At 43.3% G+C, this 22,189-nt stretch overlaps 2 protein-coding genes across 3 annotated transcripts in view; one reads left to right on the top strand and one right to left on the bottom strand.

Moving 5' to 3' along the window:
• LOC122863794 overlaps positions 1-14,891 on the top strand; it is a 21,791-nt gene extending 6,900 nt beyond the window's left edge. Inside the window, exons 1-4 of one of the 2 annotated variants that reach the window (XM_044170520.1) lie at positions 2,383-2,466; positions 9,997-10,103; positions 10,566-10,611; positions 11,774-14,891. In XM_044170520.1, coding sequence (XP_044026455.1) covers positions 10,037-10,103; positions 10,566-10,611; positions 11,774-13,766 — 2,106 coding nt within the window. In that variant the 5' untranslated portion in view covers positions 2,383-2,466; positions 9,997-10,036 and the 3' untranslated portion in view covers positions 13,767-14,891. Of the gene's footprint in view, positions 1-2,382; positions 2,467-9,996; positions 10,104-10,565; positions 10,612-11,773 lie in introns of those variants that run through there. The other variant, XM_044170521.1, reaches the window with a different exon arrangement.
• Positions 14,145-22,189, bottom strand: s100v2 (S100 calcium binding protein V2). The gene is made up of 3 exons (XM_044170522.1): positions 21,853-22,189; positions 18,073-18,204; positions 14,145-16,081 (listed from the first exon to the last, which is right to left on the bottom strand). Exons 1-3 carry the CDS (start codon positions 21,859-21,861, stop codon positions 15,911-15,913), a joined length of 312 nt encoding a protein of 103 aa, XP_044026457.1. The 5' UTR covers positions 21,862-22,189; the 3' UTR covers positions 14,145-15,910.

Here is a 22,189-nt window from a genome sequence, read left to right as displayed (position 1 = left end):
AGATTTAAGTAACTTAAATCAATAGAAACCAACTACACTCAGACCAGTTGCTCACTGCTGGATCCGTATCCGAATACCACATACTGTATTTTAAAGAAATAGCTGCTTTCCATAGGCAAAAACATGGCTGTGCTACAGGTTCACCAGTGTCCTGCATAGTAGCCATTTTATACATGGAGGAAGTGAAACAACAGGGATGCTCTAAACCACTGCTTCAGATAACTGTATGAAAGGGAATAGATCAAGACCTGTGAGGGGGTCGATTTCATGAAACACATCAACTTAGTTGAGATGCAGAACAACAATCTGACATCCCTAGACTGTGCTGTCCTGTCTTTCTGCCCTGAAACTCACCCACACAGGCCAGTACTTCCTGGGTGACACTCTCCATCCACTGGAGCACAATTTGTAGGTCATTTAAACCTCACACCACAAAGCAGACGACCAAACACTCACAGGCTGTCCACAACATACTCTAGCTAAATAAAGGACTTGTTTCACAGTATTGCCTCCTGCATGGCTCTGAGGGTCCCTGCACATTACATATTCCAGCGCTTTAGAGTTTCCTCTTGACCTAATCTGCATGAATTGTTAGAATGTGCAACATTAAGCCAAATACTGTTCTACAGGTGTTGCTGTCCACATACAATAGTCACTATATAGTCCAGAGCTCTGGAGGTTGGAGAGGGGGAAGGAGGGTGTTGACTGTGGGGTGGGGTATCTCTGCTGACTTTGGCTGTTTCCGCAGTTCCTGTTATGCAGTCTGCAGTGCGCACTGTACCTGATGGTCCGAAGGGGCTCAAAGCTCATTTGTGCCACACCTCTGGCACCTTAGATACTATTAGGAACTTCCTAATGTGGTAGTTTAGGTGTTGTCACTTCCTGTTTTATTTTGTAGTATTCTCCTTCCCTTGTGTGTCTTGTGTTTTTACTTCCTGTCTTTGTTTTCCCTCCAGTTTTGATTGTTGGTCCTTCCTTGATTGTTTGCACCTGTGTCCTGTTGTCTCACCTCCCCGAGGGTATTTAGTCTGGGTCTCTTCTTGCTCACCGCCTCTGCCCGGCTGCAGCATCCTCAGTCGCCACCATCACGCCCTGCTGGACAGCTGCAGCCTCAGGCACCACCATCACGCCCTACTGGAACACAGCAGCTCCCTGGACTCTCCGCCGGACCTCAGCAGCTCCCTGGACTCTCCGCCGGACCTCAGCAGCTCCCTGGTCTCTCCGCCGGACCTCAGCAACTCCCTGGACTCTCCGCCGGACCTCAGCAGCTCCCTGGTCTCTCAGTTGACTCCTTTCCCAGCTGGATCGCAGCAGCGCCAATGCTGGATCACCATCACCTCTGTTTCTGGTGGGATCGCTCCAGCCCCTGCTGGATAGCAGCAGCCTCTTGCTCCAGCCCCTGCTGGATCGCAGCAGCTCCTTGTTCCCAGCCCTGCTGCCTTGCAGCAGCCTCCTCCGGTCCCTGCTGAATCACAGCAGCTCCTTGTTTCCAGCCCTGCAGTCCCGACACTTGGTCCTGGGGTCCCAACGTCGGCTCCATGTCTGGAGCTCCAGACAACGGTTCCCAGTTCTAATGCTCCTCCGACACCGGCTCCCCATCTTGCTGTTCAGAAGCCGGCTCCCCGTCCAGCTGCCCAGTCGCTGGCTCCCCGTCCCGAGGCTCCGTCGCCGGCTACCTGTTCTGAGGCCCAGTCGCCGGCTCCAGGTCCAGCCGCCTCGGCGCCATGCCTTGATGTCCCACCGTCGCCGGCTCCAGGTCCAGCTGCCCAGTCGCTGGCTCCCCGTCCTGACGTCTTGTTGCCAGTCCCCGGCCCTGCTGTATCATCATTGGTCCCTGAGCTGATGGGCAGGCTTCCAGAAGGATTCCGGCCTCCCGAAGGGTTCAGCGTCCGCCGCCGGCCTCCAGAGACTCTTGGTCTTCGCCGCCGGCCTCCAGAAGGGTTCGGTCTTCGCTGCTGGCCTCCAGAAGTGCTCCGCCTTTGCTGCCGGCCTCCTGTAACTCTCAGTGTTCGCCGCCGGCCTTCTGTCAGGCCTTCGGATGGTGTCAATCTCCATCACGGACCTCGGGAGATCAGCTCCGAGGTCCCCAGCTCCGCACCTGTCCAGCCCCTGGGCCGTCCGCCCGTAGTCCCCAGCTCCGCACCTGTCCAGCCCCAGGGGCAACTGTCCGAAGTCTCCCACCTGGCCCTTGAATCCCTCCTCCGGACTCCTCCGCCCACCCTGCACCTGTGTCCCGTTGTCTCACCTCCCCAAGGGTATTTAGTCTGGGTCTCTTCTTTGTTCAGGGTTGGATCATCGTTGTACACATGGTGTTGTTCCTGCCGAGCATTGTTTCCATGAGTTTGTGTTGGATTCTTTGTTCTCCCGTGGACCTTGGTTGGATTTTGGATTTTTGGATTTTGCCTGCTCCCTTGTGAACTGTTTTCCACCTTGGAGTCACTCCCCTGCCTTCACCTCTGCCAGCCGGTAACTTATCTGCCTTTTGTCTGTTCATTACCTGTCTGCTTACCGGTCTGCCTGTACTTGCCTGCATACCACCCCACAATAAACACGGTAGTTATCCGGCTACTTCACCCTGATACCACTTCCTTTTCATCTGCTTTTGGGTCCACATACCACTATACAGCACCCCATACGACACCTAAAGCAAAAATCTGCATTCCATGTTTTTTGAGTGTTGTCCTAATAATCTTATTTGGTTTATGAATGAAACATGTGCAATCAAAAAGTCCTGCAACAGATTTGTAGAAAGGAAATAAACATAAATAAGCAAACAGGACTTGAGATATACATGTATGTATGTGTGTACACACATGTATACGTGTGTATACACATACACACATATATGTGTGTATATGTGTATATGTGTGTGTGTGTGTGTATGTATGTGTGTGTGTGTGTATGTATGTATGTATGTATGTATGTATATATGTGTATATATATATGTGTGTGTGTATATATGTGTGTATGTATATATATGTGTGTGTATGTGTGTATGTATGTATGTATGTATGTATATATGTGTATATATATATATATATATATATATATATATATATATATATATATATATATATATATATATATATATATATATATATATATGTGTGTATATATGTGTGTATATATATGTGTGTGTGTGTGTATATATATATATGTGTGTGTATATATGTGTGTATGTATATATGTGTGTGTGTGTATGTATATATATATGTGTATGTATATATGTGTGTGTGTATGTATATGTGTGTATGTGTGTGTATGTGTAATGCAACCGCAAGGGGGCACAAGCCAGTGTCTTCTTGTGCCAGTCCCAAGTCTGGATAAATGCAGAGGGTTGTGTCAAGAAGGGCATCCGACGTAAAACACATGCCAAATTAAAAATGCGAATCGTGAAAATGACTTCCATACCGGATCGGTCGGGGCTCGTGTTAACAACGACCGCCACCGGTGCTGTTGACCTGCATGGTACCGGTGGACTACTGTTGGTCAAAGACGAAGAAGGAGAGGAGGAAGGGGTGTTCGTAGGCAGAGAGAGAAGAGGAAAGCTAAGAATGTAGGACTGACAGTAGAGACTTTGAATGTTGGGACTATGACAGGGAAGGCTAGAGAGTTGATTGACATGATGCAGAGAAGGAAGGTGGACATACTGTGTGTCCAGGAGACCAGGTGGAAAGGTAGCAAGGCTACAAGCTTAGGAGCAGGGTTCAAGTTGTTCTACCATGGGTCAGATAGGAAGAGAAACGGAGTAGGAGTTATCCTGAAAGAGGAGTTTGTGAGGAATGTTCTAGAGGTGAAAAGAGTATCAGACAGGTTGAGTCTGAAGCTGGAAATTGAAGGGGTGATGTTCAATGTTGTGAGTGGTTATGCCTCACAGGTAGGATATGAGTTAAAAGAGAAGGAGAAATTCTGGAGTGAGTTAGATGAAGTGATGCAGAGCATCCCCAGAGGTGAGAGAGTGGTGATTGGTGCAGATTTTAATGGGCATGTAGGTGAAGGGAACAGAGGTGATGAGAATGTGATGGGCAGGTTTGATCTTCAGGACAGGAACGCAGAAGGACAGATGGTGGTAGACTTTGCAAAGAGGATGGAAATGGCTGTAGTGAACACTTTCTTCCAGAAGAGGCAGGAACACAGGGTGACATATAAGAGCGGAGGTAGAAGCACTCAGGTGGACTACATCTTGTGTAGACGTTGTAATCTGAAAGAGACCAGTGACTGTAAAGTAGTGGTAGGGGAGAGTGTAGCCAGACAACACAGGATCCTCTTCATCTTCCTCACCACCAGAGTCATTTTACACACTACCAAAATGACTCTGGTGGTGAGGAAGATGAAGAGGACAAAGGCAGAGCAGAGGACGAAGTGGTGGAAGTTGAAAAAGGAAGAATGTCGTGTAGTTTTCAGGGATGAGCTGAGAGAGACTCTGGGTGGTCAGGAAGTGCTCCCAGATGACTGGACCACTACAGCTAATGTGATCAGGGAGACAGGTAGGAGGGTACTCGATGTGTCATCTGGAAAGCGGACAAGGAGACTTGGTGGTGGAAAGAGGAAGTTCAGGAGTGTATACAGAGAAAGAGGTTAGCTAAGAAGAAGTGGGACACTGAGAGGACTGAAGAGAGTAGACAGGAGTACAGGGAGATGCAGCGTAAGGTGAAGGTAGAGGTGGCAAAGGCCAGACAAAGAGCATATGAGGACTTGTATGCTAGGTTGGACACTAAAGAGGGAGAGGTGGATTTGTACAGGTTGGCCAGACAAAGAGATAGAGATGGGAAGGATGTGCAGCAGGTTAGGGTGATTAAAGATAAGGATGGAAATGTATTGACAGGTGCCAGGAGTGTGATGGGAAGATGGAAGGAGTACTTTGAAGAGTTGATGAATGAGGAAAATGAAAGGGAACAAAGAGTAGAAGAGGTGACTGGTGTGGAGCAGGAAGTAGCAAAGATTAGCAAGAGTGAAGTGAGGAGGACGTTGAAAAGGATGAAGAGTGGAAAGGCAGTTGGTCCTGATGACCAACTAGGTATGGAAGTGTCAAGGAGAGGTGGCAGTAGAGTTTCTGACTAGTTTGTTTAACAAGATCTTGGAGAGTGAGAGGATGCCCGAGGAATGGAGGAGAAGTGTACTGGTGCCAATTTTTAAGAACAAGGGAGATGTGCAGAGCTGTGGCAACTACAGAGGAATAAAGCTGATGAGCCATACAATGAAGTTGTGGGAAAGAGTACTGGATGCTAGGCTAAGGGCAGAGGTGAGCATTTGTGAGCAGCTATATGGTTTCATGCCTAGAAAGAGTACAACAGATGCAGTATTTGCTTTGAGGATGCTGATGGAGAAGTACAGAGAAGGTCATAGGGAGTTGCATTGTGTCTTTGTAGATTTAGAGAAAGCATATGACAGGGTGCTGAGAGAGGAGCTGTGGTATTGTATGAGGAAGTCTGGAGTGGCAGAGAAGTATGTTAGAGTGGTGCAGGACATGTATGAGAGCTGTACAAACCATGGTGAGGTGTGCTGTAGGTGTGACAGAGGAGTTCAAGGTGGAGGTGGGTCTGCATCAAGGATCGGCTCTGAGCCCCTTCTTGTTTGCTCTGGTGATGGACAGGCTGACAGATGAGGTTAGACAGGAATCTCCATGGACTATGATGTTTGCGGATGACATTGTGATTTGTAGTGAGAGCAGGGAGCAGGTGGAGGAAAATCTAGAGAGATGGAGGTCTGCTCTGGAAAACAGAGGAATGAAGTTTAGCCGCAGTAAGACAGAATACATGTGTGTCAATGAGAGGGACCCAGGTGGAACGGTGAGGTTACAGGGAGCAGAGGTGAAGAAGGTGCAGGACTTTAAGTACTTAGGGTCAACGGTTCAGAGCAATGGAGACTGTGGAAAAGAGGTGAAGAGGCGAGTGCAAGTAGGTTGGAACGGGTGGAGAAAAGTGTCAGGTGTGTTGTGTGATAAAAGAGTATCAGCAAGAATGAAAGGAAAGGTGTTCAAGACTGTGGTGAGACCAGCGATGTTGTACAGCTTAGAGACAATGGCATGGAAGACAAGACAAGAGGCAGAGCTGGAGGTAGCAGAGCTTAAGATGTTGAGGTTCTCTTTGGGAGTGATGAGGATGGACAGGATCAGGAATGAGTACATCAGAGGGACAGCTCATGTTAGATGTTTCGGAGATAAAGTCAGAGAGGCCAGATTGAGGTGGTTTAGACATGTTCAGAGGAGAGACTGTAAATATATTGGTAGAAGGATGCTGAGGTTGGAGCTGTCAGGCAGGAGGTCTAGAGGAAGACCAAAGAGGAGATTTATGGATGTAGTGAGAGAGGACATGAAGTTAATTGGTGTGAGTGAAGAGGATGCAGAGGACAGGGTTGGATGGAGGCACATAATTCGCTGTGGCGACCCCTGAAAGGAACAGCCAAAAGGAAAAGAAGTGTGTGTGTGTGTGTGTGTGTGTGTGTGTGTGTGTGTGTGTGTATATGTGTGTATGTGTATATATATATATATATATATATACATATACATATATATACATACATATAAAAAAAAACTTTGTCCTTCACCCTCTGCGGGTGGTCTCATCCTTCGAGCTCGGGTCCTCTACCAGAGGCCTGGGAGCTTGAGGGTTCTGCGCAGTATCTTTGCTGTTCCTAGTACTGCACTCTTCTGGACCGAGATGTCTGGTGTTCTTCCAGGGATCTGCTGTAGCCACTCCTCCAGTTTGGGGGTCACTGCCCCGAGTGCTCCAATACACACATATATATACATACATATACACATATATATGTATATGTATATATATATATATATATATATATATATATATATATATATATATACACATATATATCTATATGTATATATATATATATATATGTATGTATGTATGTATATATATATATATATATATATATATATATATATATATATACATATATCCATATAGATATATACGTGTGTATATATATATATTTATATATGTATGTATATATATATATATATATATATATATATATATATATATATATATATGTATGTATGTATGTATGTATGTATGTATATGTATGTATATATATGGCAGGGTAATAACAGCAGAGCAGACCCACCAAGGCTGGAAACTGAACAGTACTGGAAAAGTATATGGGGAGGGAGGCATCACACAACAGCGATGCACAGTGGCTGGTGGCTCTGAGGAAGGACCACAGCAAGCTCCTTGAACAGAATCCAGTCACCATCACAGCGGCAGACATCCAAGAAAGAGTCTCAGGTATGAAGAACTGGACAGCACCGGGCCCTGACAGGATCCACACCTACTGGCTAAAGAAGTTCACTGCACTCCATGAGCGCCTAGCAGCACAAATGAACCAGCTGCTAAGAGATGGGACGCACCCTGAATGGCTTACTGAAGGGCGCACAATCCTGATCCTGAAGGATCCTGCAAAGGGTACAGTCCCATCCAACTATCGGCCAATAACCTGTCTCTCCACAACATGGAAGCTCATGTCAGGCATCATTGCGGCTAAGATAAGTGGACACATGAATCAATACATGAGCAAAGCACAGAAGGGCATTGGCAAAGGGACCAGAGGAGCCAAACACCAACTCCTGGTTGACAGAACAGTCACCCAAGACTGCAGAACCCGACACACCAACCTGTGCACTGCCTGGATTGATTACAAGAAAGCATATGACTCAATGCCACACACATGGATCACTGAATGCCTGGAGATGTACAACATCAACAGGACTCTAAGACACTTCATTGCGAACTCGATGAGGCTGTGGAAAACCACCCTTGAGGCCAATGGCAAGCCACTTGCACAAGTATCCATCAAATGTGGCATATACCAAGGAGATGCCCTGTCCCCACTGCTGTTCTGCATAGGTCTGAACCCCCTCAGCCAAATAATCAGCAAGACTGGCTATGGATACCGACTCAGGAACGGGGCCACCATCAGTCACCTCCTCTACATGGATGACATCAAGCTATACGCTAAGAGCGAGCGAGACAACGACTCACTGATCCACACCACCAGGATCTACAGCTCTGACATTGGGATGTCATTCGGGCTTGAGAAGTGCAGTTGAATGGTGACGAAGAGAGGGAAGGTAGTCCACACAGAAGGGGTCTCACTCCCAGAAGGAACAATAGCAGACATTGAGGATGGTTACAAGTACCTTGGAATACCACAGGCAAATGGCAACCTCGAAGAGGTAACAAGGAAAACAGCAACTGCCAAATACCTCCAACGAGTAAGGCAAGTCCTAAGAAGTCAGCTCAATGGCAAGAACAAGGCCCAGGCAATAAACAGCTACGCACTGCCAGTGATCAGATACCCTGCGGGAATAATAAGGTGGCCAAAGGAAGAGATACAGACCACAGACGTTAAGACGCGAAAGCTCCTCACCATGCATGGAGGGTTCCATCCCAAATCCAGCACCCTGAGACTGTACGCTAGCCGTAAGGAAGGCGGCCGTGGACTAGTGAGTGTGAGAGCCACTATCCAGGATGAAACATCCAACATCCACAAGTACATCAAAGATAAGGCCCCAACAGATGACGTGCTCAGGGAATGGCTCAGGCAATGGGGAACAGAGTAAGAGGTGCTGGAGGAGGGACCATCATGGGAGGACAAACCCCTACATGGGATGTACCACCGGAACATAACTGAAGTGGCTGATATCAAGAAATCCTACCAATGGCTAGAGCGGGCCGGAATTGAAGGACAGCACAGAGGCACTCATCATGGCTGCACAGGAGCAGGCCCTGAGCACCAGAGCAATAGAGGCAGATCTCACACCAGACAAGACCCAAGGTGTAGGCTGTGCAAAGAGGCCCCTGAGACAATCCAGCACATAACTGCAGGGTGTAAGATGCTGGCAGGAAAAGCATACATGGAGCGCCATAACCAAGTAGCTGGCATAGTGTACAGGAACATCTGCACTGAGTATGGACTGGAAACCCCAAGGTCAAAGAGGGAAACACCTCCAAAGGTGGTAGAGAATGACCGAGCCAAGATCCTGTGGGACTTCCAGATTCAGACTGACAGAATGGTAATGGCGAACCAACCAGACATCGTGGTGGTGGACAAGCAGCAGAAGAAAGCTGTTGTGGTTGACGTGGCAATACCAAGTGATGGCAACATCAGGAAAAAGGAACATGAGAAACTAGAGAAATACCAAGGGCTCAGAGAAGAGCTGGAGAAGGCCTGGAAGGTGAAGGCGACAGTGGTGCCCGTGGTCATCGGAGCACTCAGGGCAGTGACCCCCAAACTGGAGGAGTGGCTACAGCAGATCCCTGGAAGAACACCAGACATCTCGGTCCAGAAGAGTGCAGTACTGGGAACAGCAAAGATACTGTGCAGAACCCTCAAGCTCCCAGGCCTCTGGTAGAGGACCCGAGCTCGAAGGATGAGACCACCCGCGGAGGGTGAAGGACAAAGTTTTTGTGTATATATGTATATATGTATATATATATATATGTGTATATATGTGTTTATGTGTATATATGTATATATGTATATATGTATATATATGTGTATATGTGTATATATGTATATATATGTATGTATGTATATATGTATATATGTATATGTGTGTGTTAAAAAATCACATACTGTATATTGAATTGCATTAGACTGTACAAATGTACCTTGTGAACAGTTTACTCAGTGTATGCTGTTCTGCAAGCTGGAGCAGTCTGCTGAATCTGTCATTGTAATATTTAGTGTCATCATCTGACACACCAGCACTTGAGGCACTTGGATGTGTGAATATCTTTCTATAAGCTACATATTCGGTCAAATCATGGAAGAAAGCAAGTCAATCTACATGTTTTAAACAGTGAACCTAAAGTAGAGCAGACAGTTATGAAAATGTTCACAGCCTGCAGTTTTGTAATGTTTAACTGATGAACTGTGCAGTCATGAACTTCATTTTGTCATTTCCATTCTTATCTAACCAAATGTGGATTGAGATATGACCTGAATCTCCTCTGCCCGATGAATTCACAGTGCTCTTCACTTCAGCTGCTCTGCAGAGAACCTCAACACCATGTTGAAAGCCCGTGGACTTTGTGTTATTATCGTTCAGCTGTCTATGGCAGCAGGAATGAATGCTGGTAAGATCATTACTCTTTTTAAGGAGGCACTAAAATAAGATTTAGTGCCTGTGCTAGTGTTTTAATGTCTCTCATTATATGTGAAATTTTGGTGAAGCTTCTTAGGAAAAATGACAACTGACAACAAAAATGTTGCCAGTGAAAAATAATTAAACTGTACATAATTCATCAGTAATACTGTAACTACTGAACTTTTAAACTCTGCTCTACCCATTCCTAGTCACATTTATAATGGTAAAATATCCATATTCAGTGTTAGAAAGTCTGTGAGTTGTGAACATACCAGGTAAAACAACATTGGGCTGTTTTGACCTACAGTGCATCAGTGGAGCCTATTCGGGCAGAACTAATGATTATTCTGATCATCACATGAGCAGCATCAGACATTAGGTTTTATCTATTATATTATCTATCTATGAGGGACTACACCATTTTATCTGTTAGGTTTTTTTGTCATTACAGATTGGAGCGTACAGAGGACTCTATTCGGCTCTAATCTAGGAAACAGGTGAGGCACGACATGATGCATTAGACTGCTGCTTTTATGTGATAAACCTGTCACGACTATATAGATGATCTCTGACGGGAAACGGCTGTAAAATGTAACATTGCCTTGATGTGTTTGATATATACTACAAAACTGACAACACTGTCAGGATTTGTCAAGATAAAGAACATCAATTCTAATTCAATTTCTATCAGTCATCATCAGAGTTAAAGGGAAAAGTCATATCAGGGCCCTGTTCTTTGTATGTTGCTTAACTGTTTCAGACTAAAACATCAACTATTGGGTGAATTGCCATGAAATCTGGTACATTCATGTTGCCCTCAGGATGAAGTGTTAACAGTTCTATCTATTGCCATCATCAGGTCAAAATTTCCATTTGTCCAATATTTGGAAAATAGAATGGTAAGATGGTGAACATGGGAAACATTAACTGCTAAAGATTTAGAATGTTAGCATTGTCATTGTGAGCATGTATGCATGCTGATATTAGCATTTAGCTTAAAGCACCTCTGTGTCTACACATAGTGTCAGAGAAGCCACTAGCATGGCTGTGGACTCTTAGTCTTGTTTAATGCTTGGATGACATTGAACTATAACATTTTACATTGAAAAAAGGAGGAAAGGAGAAGACGTGATTGGACCTGTAAGTGTCTCCTTTTTGCACTGTACATACTACATACAGTTAATTCTACTGTACATTCTATTTACTCTATACGAATTAAGCTACGTCAATTTCCAACAAAGAACAGGACTCAGCGTGAAAGGGTTCAAACTGTCTCAGCAACCCTATTAACTCCAAATGACTGTCACTGAAATATCAACACAATCAAACAGGAACATTGTGCATATCAAAGAGCATATAACAATACTGCAATGTTACAGGGTGGCTGTGGCTCAGCAGGTAGAGCAGTTCGTCCACTGATCACAGCTCCTGTCCACATGAAGTGTCCTTGGACACTGAACCCCAAATTTCTCCCGATGGTCAGGCCAGCCCCTTGCATGATAGCTTGCTGCCATTGGTGTGTGAATGTGTGAATGAGAGGGAAAATTGTAAAGTGCTTTGGCGCAATATAAATGCAGCCATTTACAATTCTTTCTAATTTACTTGAGTGAATTAACAGTGTAAGTATATACATTTCACCCATCACTTATCTATTTCCAGGGCATTTCCTCAGATGACTCCACCAAGGTTTGACCCACTACATGCGGATCCTGGAGATGCTGGAATGTGGCCAACTGATACACTAAGATACACTAAGTCCGAACAAATGAGTGCAATCAATACTAGTGTAGGTTTGTGGTTTACAGAACCTCTGATTTTATCTATGTTAAAGACACAATGTCAGAGAATCACTGATAGTTGGAATCCTGCTTTTCATGCACTGGGTTCCATAAATCAGACAGTACCTGTTTATGTCGGAGGTACTTGTCTCATTAAGGAGGCCTTTCCACTTTATCTGACCCGTTCAGATGGTTTTAGATTCAGCCATAATGACGCATTTGAGACAGAAATTATGTCTAACCAACAACATATGACCCTTGGGGAAGGTGATACTAAATACAGCCACCAGACTATAGTTATTATGGAAGAAGACCCTGCAGTGATTGAGTCAGCCACTTACCTATTTAATAGGCATCCCACTGTATCAACTTTGCTGAGATACCAGAAGGGCACACTGCATGTTCTCAGGGGAAGCCATTTCTTTTCTACTAAAAATCACGATGTCATACTGGTTGGCCATGGCAGCAATGGTACCAGTGGACCAGTCCAGCTAGCTGGTTATGACCCAGAGGAGCTTGCCAGATTTGTGTCAACCTTAAAAACTGAACGCATCTTTGGTCATCTTGGCACCATAAGCCTCATAAGTTGCAACCTTGGAAATGACCTGCACTTTATGTTGCAGCTGCTACAAGTTCTCCGGTCTCTCAGTGTGGAAACAAAGCTTCACCTACACAACTCCTTGCTGTCTGTTAACTCTGACGGAGAGATAATGACTAGGACTGATGGAGTCTGGAGGTCCCATGACCACAGCAGAAAAGTCATTGCTGAACTGGACCAAAGAGGTGACCTGCTTACGAAAGTGGAACTTGGCTGTGCAGGGCCAGTGTTTCCTGATTATAAAGGTAATGTTTTGTATCTTCAGACATTAGAGTGGCCAAGCCACCCTCAAATGTTTGTTCCAATGGAGCTACGCAAAAAGTACCCTTTTATTGTCTGCCTGGAGGGTCTTACTTGGAGCTTGTTCTTTGAGGAAAATGAAAGAAGGCGTGCTCCTGATTATGTCCCATACCGCGATCAAAGACACCTGAAAGCAATTTGGCTTACAGAGCCAGGACCAGATGAAGACAACATGGTCTTCAAACATATCAGTAACATTCAAGATCTACTTGTGGAGATACGATACAATGCCAGAGAGGAAGTTGCATCAGACCTTTACTACGTTCTCAATGAATGCATTTACAAAGTACATGGGAAAAATCTTAGTGTAAGTCTGGTAGGCAAGTTCATGAGCAGTGACAATCAAGCTGAAATCGAAAATTTCCGTCAGAATTTCAATGAGCAGCAGGATGAGTCCTCCCTGCAGGAGCTGAGACAGGGTCTCAAAGCATCCAAATTCAATGGCTTCTGTCGCCAGACTTTCCAGTTCCAGCAGTGTAACTATAACTGTGAGAGATGGGGTCGTTACTTCATGGCAGCAGTGTTTTCAGCATCTGTGCGTAATTTCAGAACCTTCTCCCTTTTCCTCATGAGTGTCATAGGTTGTGAAGTAGGCCGCTCACGGGGGACTGACAGCCCCCTGTGCACAGCATTTGTTGGAGCTGAACACCCCATGGTGACTGATCAACCCTGGCCTGAACGTCTGCAACGAGGATTCTATGGCTGCACTGTTGACAACTATGAAATGGCACCGCACAACAGACAGATTTGGTTAGATCAAGTTGTTGCAAAGGAAAATGCCCTGTACATCACATCCATGCAGATGATGAATGCTGTCGACCATGATGAGAAAACAGAGCTGGACATCTTTGGGAAGGTCAAAGTCATGAATAAGTATGTGTTCTCATCTTATCTAGAATTCTTTCGAGGTACACCTGAGGGAAAAAAACTCAAGAGAGGATGTGCTCCCTCTTTCCATGAGAATTTAAATCCATAATGCTGGTGTAATGTGTGATTAATGGAGTTCATTTCATTGTGTATTCGTTGCAGAGTTGGCTCTAGTATTCTTCTATGCAGAAAGGTCTGACACAAATGTTGTGTTCTGCCTGATGCTGATATGACATTGCAATAAAGTGCTGCATAGTCTACTTCTACTGCTTCAGCTTGCTGGCACAACTACACATTTGATAGTGTTTTAATAGCTAAGAGTGGAAATAAGCTTGATAATGTGCCAAATTAAAGCAATAAAACACACTGTTATAGCAGATATTTCACAGCAGATATTTCACATTTTCATTGAAACTACCTAAACTGTATGAGACAATTTGTTTTCTTATTAAACCAAAAAATGATTAAACAATAACAAATGCAGTACTTGTGATTTCTTTGTATGTTTATTACATCATTTTTCTTATGGTGTCACACAGGTCAGAATACAGAGAATTACAAAACATAAATACATAGAAAATGCAGGATTAAAGAGGGAAAAGCATTACTAGTAGAAACTTATAAAGGGACTATAAAGCACACATTCTGTGATGTTTCTCCAGATGATTGCAAAGACAAACATACTGACGTCCGAAAGAATCCAAACTACGCTTTCTTACTGACACAAGGTCAAATTGAGATGATTATTATCATATACTTAAAGATTCAGACAAGGTTTAACACTTGAAGTTACTGTGTAAACCGTCATTGCTAACACAATAACAGATACTGTGAATTGAGAATTGCAGCAATAGTTCTGCACAAAGAAAGAAAGTAATTCTATTTAAAAGTTTGAAAGCTTCTGAAAGTTAAACTGTTGTTCTTCCTCAATATTTCTGATGATCGGACCCATTTGAAGGCACCATGAATCACTATTATACATGGAAAAGAAACACAAGACAAAGTTGGAGCAAATGAGGGAAAGTGACTATGTTAATGACTATGACTGTGATAATGCCGCCTTTTGCACCAGTTAAATTCAAAATTAGTGTTAGGGCCACTGACAAACAAAGTGCATGTTGGATCGTCTAATAGTGTCTGATGGGTTCAATATGTGTAATTAGTTTGTACAACGTGTAGTCTGAAGGCAGTGTTAACGGCTGTTCTGAATGTCAACTGAAAACTTTTGGAAGTCTCCCGTGGAAGACATTAATAGTGTTGTACTTGGTTGTTCATGTGACAAGTGACAGCTCTCCATGTGAACATGATTCTGAGATTGTCGGTTTTGGAAAGTTACGAAAATATTTTTTTTTATTATATGCTGTTGGAAAGATGTGTGAGGGTGTGTGTGTGTGGCGCTGTTAGATGATCCAACTAGCACTTCTTTTGAAGCATACGACACGTTTTTATGGATGACATGTCCTATGACCTAGTGTGTTTCAAGCATACTGAAGCCTTTAGAGTGTATAGTTTATGTAGCTACATGAGCTCAGTTTAATGCTGAAGCTGTTTTTTTAGCTGCATCACGGAGACTTCTCCTGATTCTCCCTGACTTTGTTAACAGCACCTCCACTCCCCAAATCTCCTCCCAGCTCAGAGGCGATGCTTTAAACCTCAACAAAGATCACTTTTGAGTTTGATCTGGGAAGAAATTTTGGGATCTGGGGCGACAGAAAAAAATCAGGGTGTATCTTTAACTAATACAACAGAGAAGGACAGCTAAACTTCTGTGCCTAATAACATGCTAGCCAAGATCAGACTGTCCAGTTCAGTAACAGGAACCTAAGCCAACATTAACATGTGTATGTTAAATAAAATAACATATAATGCAAATTACTTAATTCATGATCACCAAATGGCTACAAATAGATGTTATCTGGTACTAAGTATGAACATGATTATTTTATTGTAAGCTAGTTCAAATTGTAGTTTGAACATGTAGACTTTGACAATGTGAGAATTTAAATGCAAACTTTAACTGGTGCAAAGGATGCTGGGCAGTATACTGGCAGCAGCGTGATGTGGAAACCTGTCAGAAAAACTGTAATGTCATAAATGTTGGGAACAGCTTGCTGTGTGCAGACTAGACTTCGCACCTTTGTATTCTGTCTGACACCTGATGAGGAGAGTGATGTGCATATTGTTACTCTGTTTAGTTAAATTCCAGGGTGGAACCTCAGAGCTTGCTGATGTGTTGGGCTAAGAGCCTGCTCTTCACAGGAGGATGCAGCTGCATGAGGAGCCCTTCTGGCTGCTGAAGAGGCTGTGCTGCGTGGTGGCTACTGACTGGATTAAGTTCCAGAAATGCTTGAAAGAGATGCCCTCGCCATCACCGACACCCATCTTCCGCAGGATCTCACTCAGTCCCTGGTCTGTGCCGATCCCCTGTGGGAACACCAGGACAACATATTGAACTCAGGCCATATTTTGTCATCACGAGCAAAGCAAAAACAGTTAGAAATGATGTGTGTGTTCTCTGTGAAAGTGAAGGCACTGGCCACTAACCAGAACTTAACTCCTACGGTAAAGGATCATTTCAGTTTATTACAACCTGGTTCTTATTTCTCAGTCAGTTGTAACATTGTACCCGTCAGAGTTAAAGCTGACATTTGGGAACACGGTGGGACGCTAAAAAGAAGTTGGATGAGGCAAGAAACAGGAGCATTCAGTCGACAGAGCCAGAATTCTCCCCAGAACAACCCCACCCCAACATTTTTGACTAGCCACCAAAAACAATGAAATTTTATCTCTTTATATGATGATCTAAAGGCTGTTTGAAAGCATTTTCCACATTTCCAGGAATGTAATTCTGGTGGAGAAATACCAAAAAATAACCCACCATGTATAATTTGTGTGTAATTGTAAAATGTACAAATTCTCCACAGGTTGTTAAAACCCCCACAGTGGAGGCAGTGGTGACCTAAAGGGTAGAGAAGCGGGCTCGCGATCGGAGGACGCTGGTTTGATCATTGGACAGGCAGGATAAATCTGGACGGGGAAAAGCTCTCATCACCACCACTGAGGTGCGCTTGAGCAAGGCCCTAAACCCCCAACTGCTTGTGTGCTCAGGGCATTCCTGCACAAAGAGAGCGGGCCCCAAGTGAAACGTCCCTGAATAAAGGTAACAATGACCTCTATGTTCGCAAACAAGACAACAGTCTATTCAGATTATCTAAACCACTATATTTAGAGGTCAAACTGAAAGTAAGCACCTGAAATATCACTAATAATCCCTCATTGCACAGGAAAACCAAACTGTGATGGATGTTTACAATGGACAGTTTGGATAATCATTTTACCATTCACCTTTGTTTTCTCTTCTAAATAAGTTTGTCTAAACTGCTGGCTTGTTTGCAACCTGCCTGACTATCGGACTGTCTCTTTACTTGTCAGACTTATTTTTGGTGATGTCAGTTATTAATCTTGTTAGTACAATGTTATCATGGACAAACAAACAAACAACAATTATCCTTCATGCACTTCAAGTTTTCATATTTACACTGTATTGGTTTTACATGATTTCTCTCCACATTATAATTATTACTTTGCAGGACATTAACTTGCACATAATAAACTAGAAAATGTGTCATATGTTAGGGTTTCTTCTATTGTATATGTGAAATATATGGAAACGGTGAAAAAACGCTATGATAAGTTCCCATAGCCCAAGGTGATGTCATCAATGTCTTGTTTTCAAGGACACAAAACAGAGAAAAGCAGCAAATCCTCACACTAGAAAATGTTGGCAATTTTGTTTGATATATAGTGTGGCTCTGCAAAGAGCAAGATACAAACTTTTCAAAGGATGGCAGCTGTAATCATCTTGGATTCACTGCAGTTACAGGACATGGATTCTAATGGTGACCCAGTTTCATGGTGGTTACATATATTAAAACATCCATAGAAAAGTTTCAGAATACTTCTGCAACATAATCCACTGCTGTGTTCATTCATATACCTTGTGTGTTCCAAACAGTCATACTGTCATCAAAATAAGCTTGTGGTTGTTGCAAGTGCTGTTTCACTAACATACAAGTGTTTACACAAGCCACAAATATTCAAGCCATCTTTCAAGCCTAAAGGGATGTTAACATTCAAGTAACAGATGTTCAGTGGTACACTCCTTTAAAAAATGTCATGTCAGTTAAATTAGATGATGGATTTTTCCAACTGAGCCTAGTTCTTATATGTGTGTGTACAAGTCTTTATAGTGTGTGTTTGCATGTGTTTATTGTGTGTGCATGAGGCCTGTGTGACTCTGCTGCTGAGCATGTTTCTGATTGTCTTTGTGTGAGTAGAGTCAGGTGAGGTGAGCCACACCCAACTGCTGCAGTCAACAGCAGGCCTGGCTAAGGGTGAAGCACATGGAGACTAACCTTGACCATGTTAGGCAGCTGGGAGGACAAAAGACCTTTGAATTCATCAGCTTTCAGCGTTGGACCATTGTCAGCTGAAGCAGAATGGAACTGGGTGACCAGCGTGTTGATGGCCTTCTCCAGGTCTGAATACTGGGGAGAAGAAAAGGTAGGAATAAGTGGAGGAAGAAAGACAATAGAAACTAGACCTGCAAGCAGGTATTAACGCTGCAGACCTGCAGGCCCACGGGCGTGATGCAAGTTGCAGGTGGAGAGCAGCACAGAGATTGGAAGGGAAAGGGAACCTACTGGTCCAAGTTTCGTGTTAATCGAACAGACCTATGTAAAAATATGACATCACATGACATCTGTTTTGACTGTAAACTACAGGAAGTTGTTCCTGTATATAACTTTTGACTTTATTGGATTATCAAAATTCTTTTAATAACTTTTGATCATGTGAGTCCATAGATTCTATGTGCACAGTTTCCTGCAGATCGGACTCACGGCCTAGGAGGAATTAATAAAAGTATGTTTGCGTATTTCATGATTTTGTAATAAAAGCGCCACTTAGTGGCCGACTGGTGCCAAATTTTGCACAGAGGTTTGGTACGGCATAAGAAACTACTGAATCAAGTTTAATGTTAATCGGACAGACCTATGTGGAGATATAGATGTTAATTGACTTTTTCAGATTTTGAAAAATATAGTGATGGACTTGACCATAGTGAGGCAAACTTTTGTCACACATCAGTGGATGTGCTGAAAAATTTTCAGCTCTGTAGGACATACGGCTGATTTTTTGATGTTTTGAATGTGAAATGTGTAGAAATTTACATTGGTTGTAATAAGCCACGGCCACTTTTATCAATCATTCCCAAATTTTATGTATCAACTGTGTCATGACCCTAGATCATACAAACTGAATTTCGTACAAATCCATGCAGCCGATTACGAGACATAAACTTTTTGAATTTGTAGCGCCACCTAGTGGCCGTTTGGCAGCAGATTTTGCAGAGCATCAGTGGGGTGTGGGAAAGTACTGGCCCAAGTTTCGTATTTACTGGACTAAGCTATGTGGAGATATGACATCACTTCCTGTTGTACTGGAACCTACAGGAAGTTGTTCCATTATAACTTGCGCATTTTTTAAAGAATCAAAATTCTTTTAATAACTTTTCATGAGGGTCCATAAATTAAAGTTTCGATCGGACTTATTGCTTAGGAGTTCGAAAAAATAGGTTTTGCATATTTTACAATTTTGCAAAAAACATTATGGGCAGAAATGGGTGTGGCCTATATCAGAAGATGCAGCTATTCTAGATCTGATACCACTTCGATGAACATTGCCCTCTAACTTGCTTTGCTATTGGCTATTCAACCTGAAGCTCTGCCTCTGCACAGACAACAAATGCAGCTACTGACCAATCAGCAGGGATAATGCAAAAAAAAGGCTAAAATGTAGGCTACTTCAACCTACAGTAAGTGACAAAAATCATTTATCATTGCCTTCAAAAGTTCAAAAACTCCTCATATGCACATTTCCTGATCTGCTACCTCTATGGTTAAGGCTTGGTTAAGTTTAGGCAAATAAATGATAATGAATGAGCTACAATAGGAGCTACAATAGATGGCTCTAGATAGGGCCGTTTTCACAGCCTTGGAAGGGGAGGGTGAGGCGAGCGGTATTCAAATGGTTACAATCTGCAATTTCACCGCTATATGCCTTAAGGTTAGGGAAAGATGATTGTCATTAGTGTTGGGCAATAAAACGACTTAGTTCAGGTCAGGGAAAGATTTTGGTCTTGGCTAAAAGAAACCAAAATTGACTGTTGGTAGGAGACAGGATGCGAACAACGGTTTCCGGTGGCAAAGTCAAACACAAACAGGCAAGTAGATCTCTGCTTTAAAGCAAGTTGAATTCTGGGGAATTCAAAGAAGGACGACTGAATGATGTTAAACAAATAGAAGGAAAGCTCTATTTGAATAAGGCCACGAATGTGTGCAACATTTCTTTACTTGTCCAAGTCTGGAGAACCAAAGGTGATTTGGTCTACCTGAGGGAAATATCTGGCTCTTTAGCTGCTAAATGCAGTGACATGATTATAGTAGTTTGTTTCTTTGGACACAAGCTAGTCTATGTGTGTACAGTCCATCATGTACAGTCCATCTATCATCTTTCACATTACATGCAGTCATTTGATTCAGTGTTGATGTTGATTATAACAGCATTAAAGATAGTTGTCTCTCAGCCATCAATGGAACATGCTACAGTTATTCAATGCATGTGGGCCAACAGCTTTGTCAAAACCACACCCTTTGTGACTGATGTACCACAAGTTGCTGCAAGCCCTCTTCACCTCAACAAAAACTATCCCACGGAGAGCACCAGTATCCTGATTGCATACAAGGTATAGTATTTACTACTGTAGAACATTTCAACACTTTGTTATATTCACAAGTATTACATAAAGATTATGTTAGCCTAAAGATACCAAATGAGTCAGTGAGTTTCAGAAATACAAGCACTGTCAAAAGATGATGGAGGCTTTAGTTTAATGGCAGAAAATAGATGTTATATGTAGATATGTTACCTTTTAAAAACAACCTTTATTGGAAAGTACAGTAGTGGATAAGTGTTTTGTGATTTAGTTTCAATGAGAACAATTAAAGACTCCCTGTTTTTGTTAGAGTACCCATTACCACACCCAAATCCCTACATTTCTTTCCAGCTCACTGATCTGAAACTCTACACAGTTGTGCTTCAAAACATCGACAGAGCTGAGAGAAAGTTTGGGGATTTGGGCTTGTTTTAGGGCTTTGTAATAAAATTTTAAAATGTATCTTAAACAGTGAGCAAGTTCTACAACATTGTCCTTGACCACAGGTTGTTTGTTCGCTAGAAATGCCTACTTTTTAATCAGTTATTTTAAGCTTCAGGATGTAACTGATTGTGGTGGTTTGTTAGATATGGGCTGGTCCTGTGAGGAAAGTTATTTCTAATTTGGGACAGGGTCCAGACAAAATGGGGACCAGAGGTGGTACAGGCCCCCACTGTAAGCTGTAAGGCCCCATGGGTGGTCTCATGGGGTCTTTCCGTCTAGATTCTGAACATTATTATCAGTCATTGTTAAAAGTCCTAAAATAAAGAGGAAGTCATACTGCATTGAATGTAGGGCCCAGGTGGTTGAGCTCCACCTTGGCCCTACATTCAAAATCATACACGCCCCTGATTCAGTTCCTGTATTAATAAAATAACTACACAAGTGCGCTCCTTAATGTGTCTACTTTGATTGGAAGTAGGTCTACTGTATATGTTAATGATGCGCTTATGTTGTTATAGTAGACCTATGGCCTACAGACCGGACTGACTGCTACAGCAGTCCTTGCTCTCAGGGAGGGGCTGGCGCGCACGTCGTACGAGTAAAGTACGGAATCTGTCTGATTTGTAAGACGGCAGCTTGGATACAGAATGGCTCCCGTGTCTGTTTTGTAAAACACAAGCAGTTAAACTCGACCTATGCGGGAGAAAGTTGCTCCTCAGCGGCATTTTTTCCCGCCTGGGCTGAGATGGCGCGTCTTCAGCAGGAAACCGCTCTCATCGCGTCACTCACTTTCTAAACGTCTTCCAGTCTCTTTCCATGTGTACATGGATTATTTCGCAGTGAACAAACACAGCAGCAAACAAGTTTTTCTCCCCGTGAAAACTAGATGTAACGTTTAAAAAGTCAACATTAAAAGCTTTGTGGAGCTTTACTCAGGTTCTAGTTGTCAGAAATAAAAGAATGTATTATTTCTTACCTGAGGCATGTCGACTGTGAGTTTGAGTGTGGTCTTTTCTTCCTGCGTGTCTCGCTGCTGTCTGCTGCTGAGTGTCAGTGGAGCTGCTTCTGTCACCAGCTGGCAGCGTTCCTGGATCCTCCCTCAGTGAGAGAAAAGTCAGGAAGAAGGAGCTGTAAACCGAGGCAATCCCTTCAAGCTACCTCACTTCATACAGCACTAGTCTACCTTCATGATACACACACACACATATTTGCATCTAAGGTTGTGGTTTGTGTTAATGTAGCCTACTGTCTAAAGTAATGTGTTGGGATATTCCACTGAGACGCAGCTCACATTCAACAGACAACTCATTCCA

Source organism: Siniperca chuatsi, linkage group LG17 (assembly GCF_020085105.1).
Source record: "Siniperca chuatsi isolate FFG_IHB_CAS linkage group LG17, ASM2008510v1, whole genome shotgun sequence".
Classification (NCBI taxonomy): Eukaryota; Metazoa; Chordata; class Actinopteri; order Centrarchiformes; family Sinipercidae; genus Siniperca; species Siniperca chuatsi.
Note: the sequence above shows the minus strand (reverse complement) of the source record. Positions and strands in the feature narration are given on the sequence as shown.

What these genes read in the sequence shown, in the direction of transcription:
- s100v2 (XM_044170522.1), bottom strand. An exon ending in AGCTGCCTAACATGGTCAAG is followed by an intron (nt 16,082 to 18,072) that starts GTTAGTCTCCAT and finishes GTGTTCCCACAG; the next exon opens with GGGATCGGCACAGACCAGGG.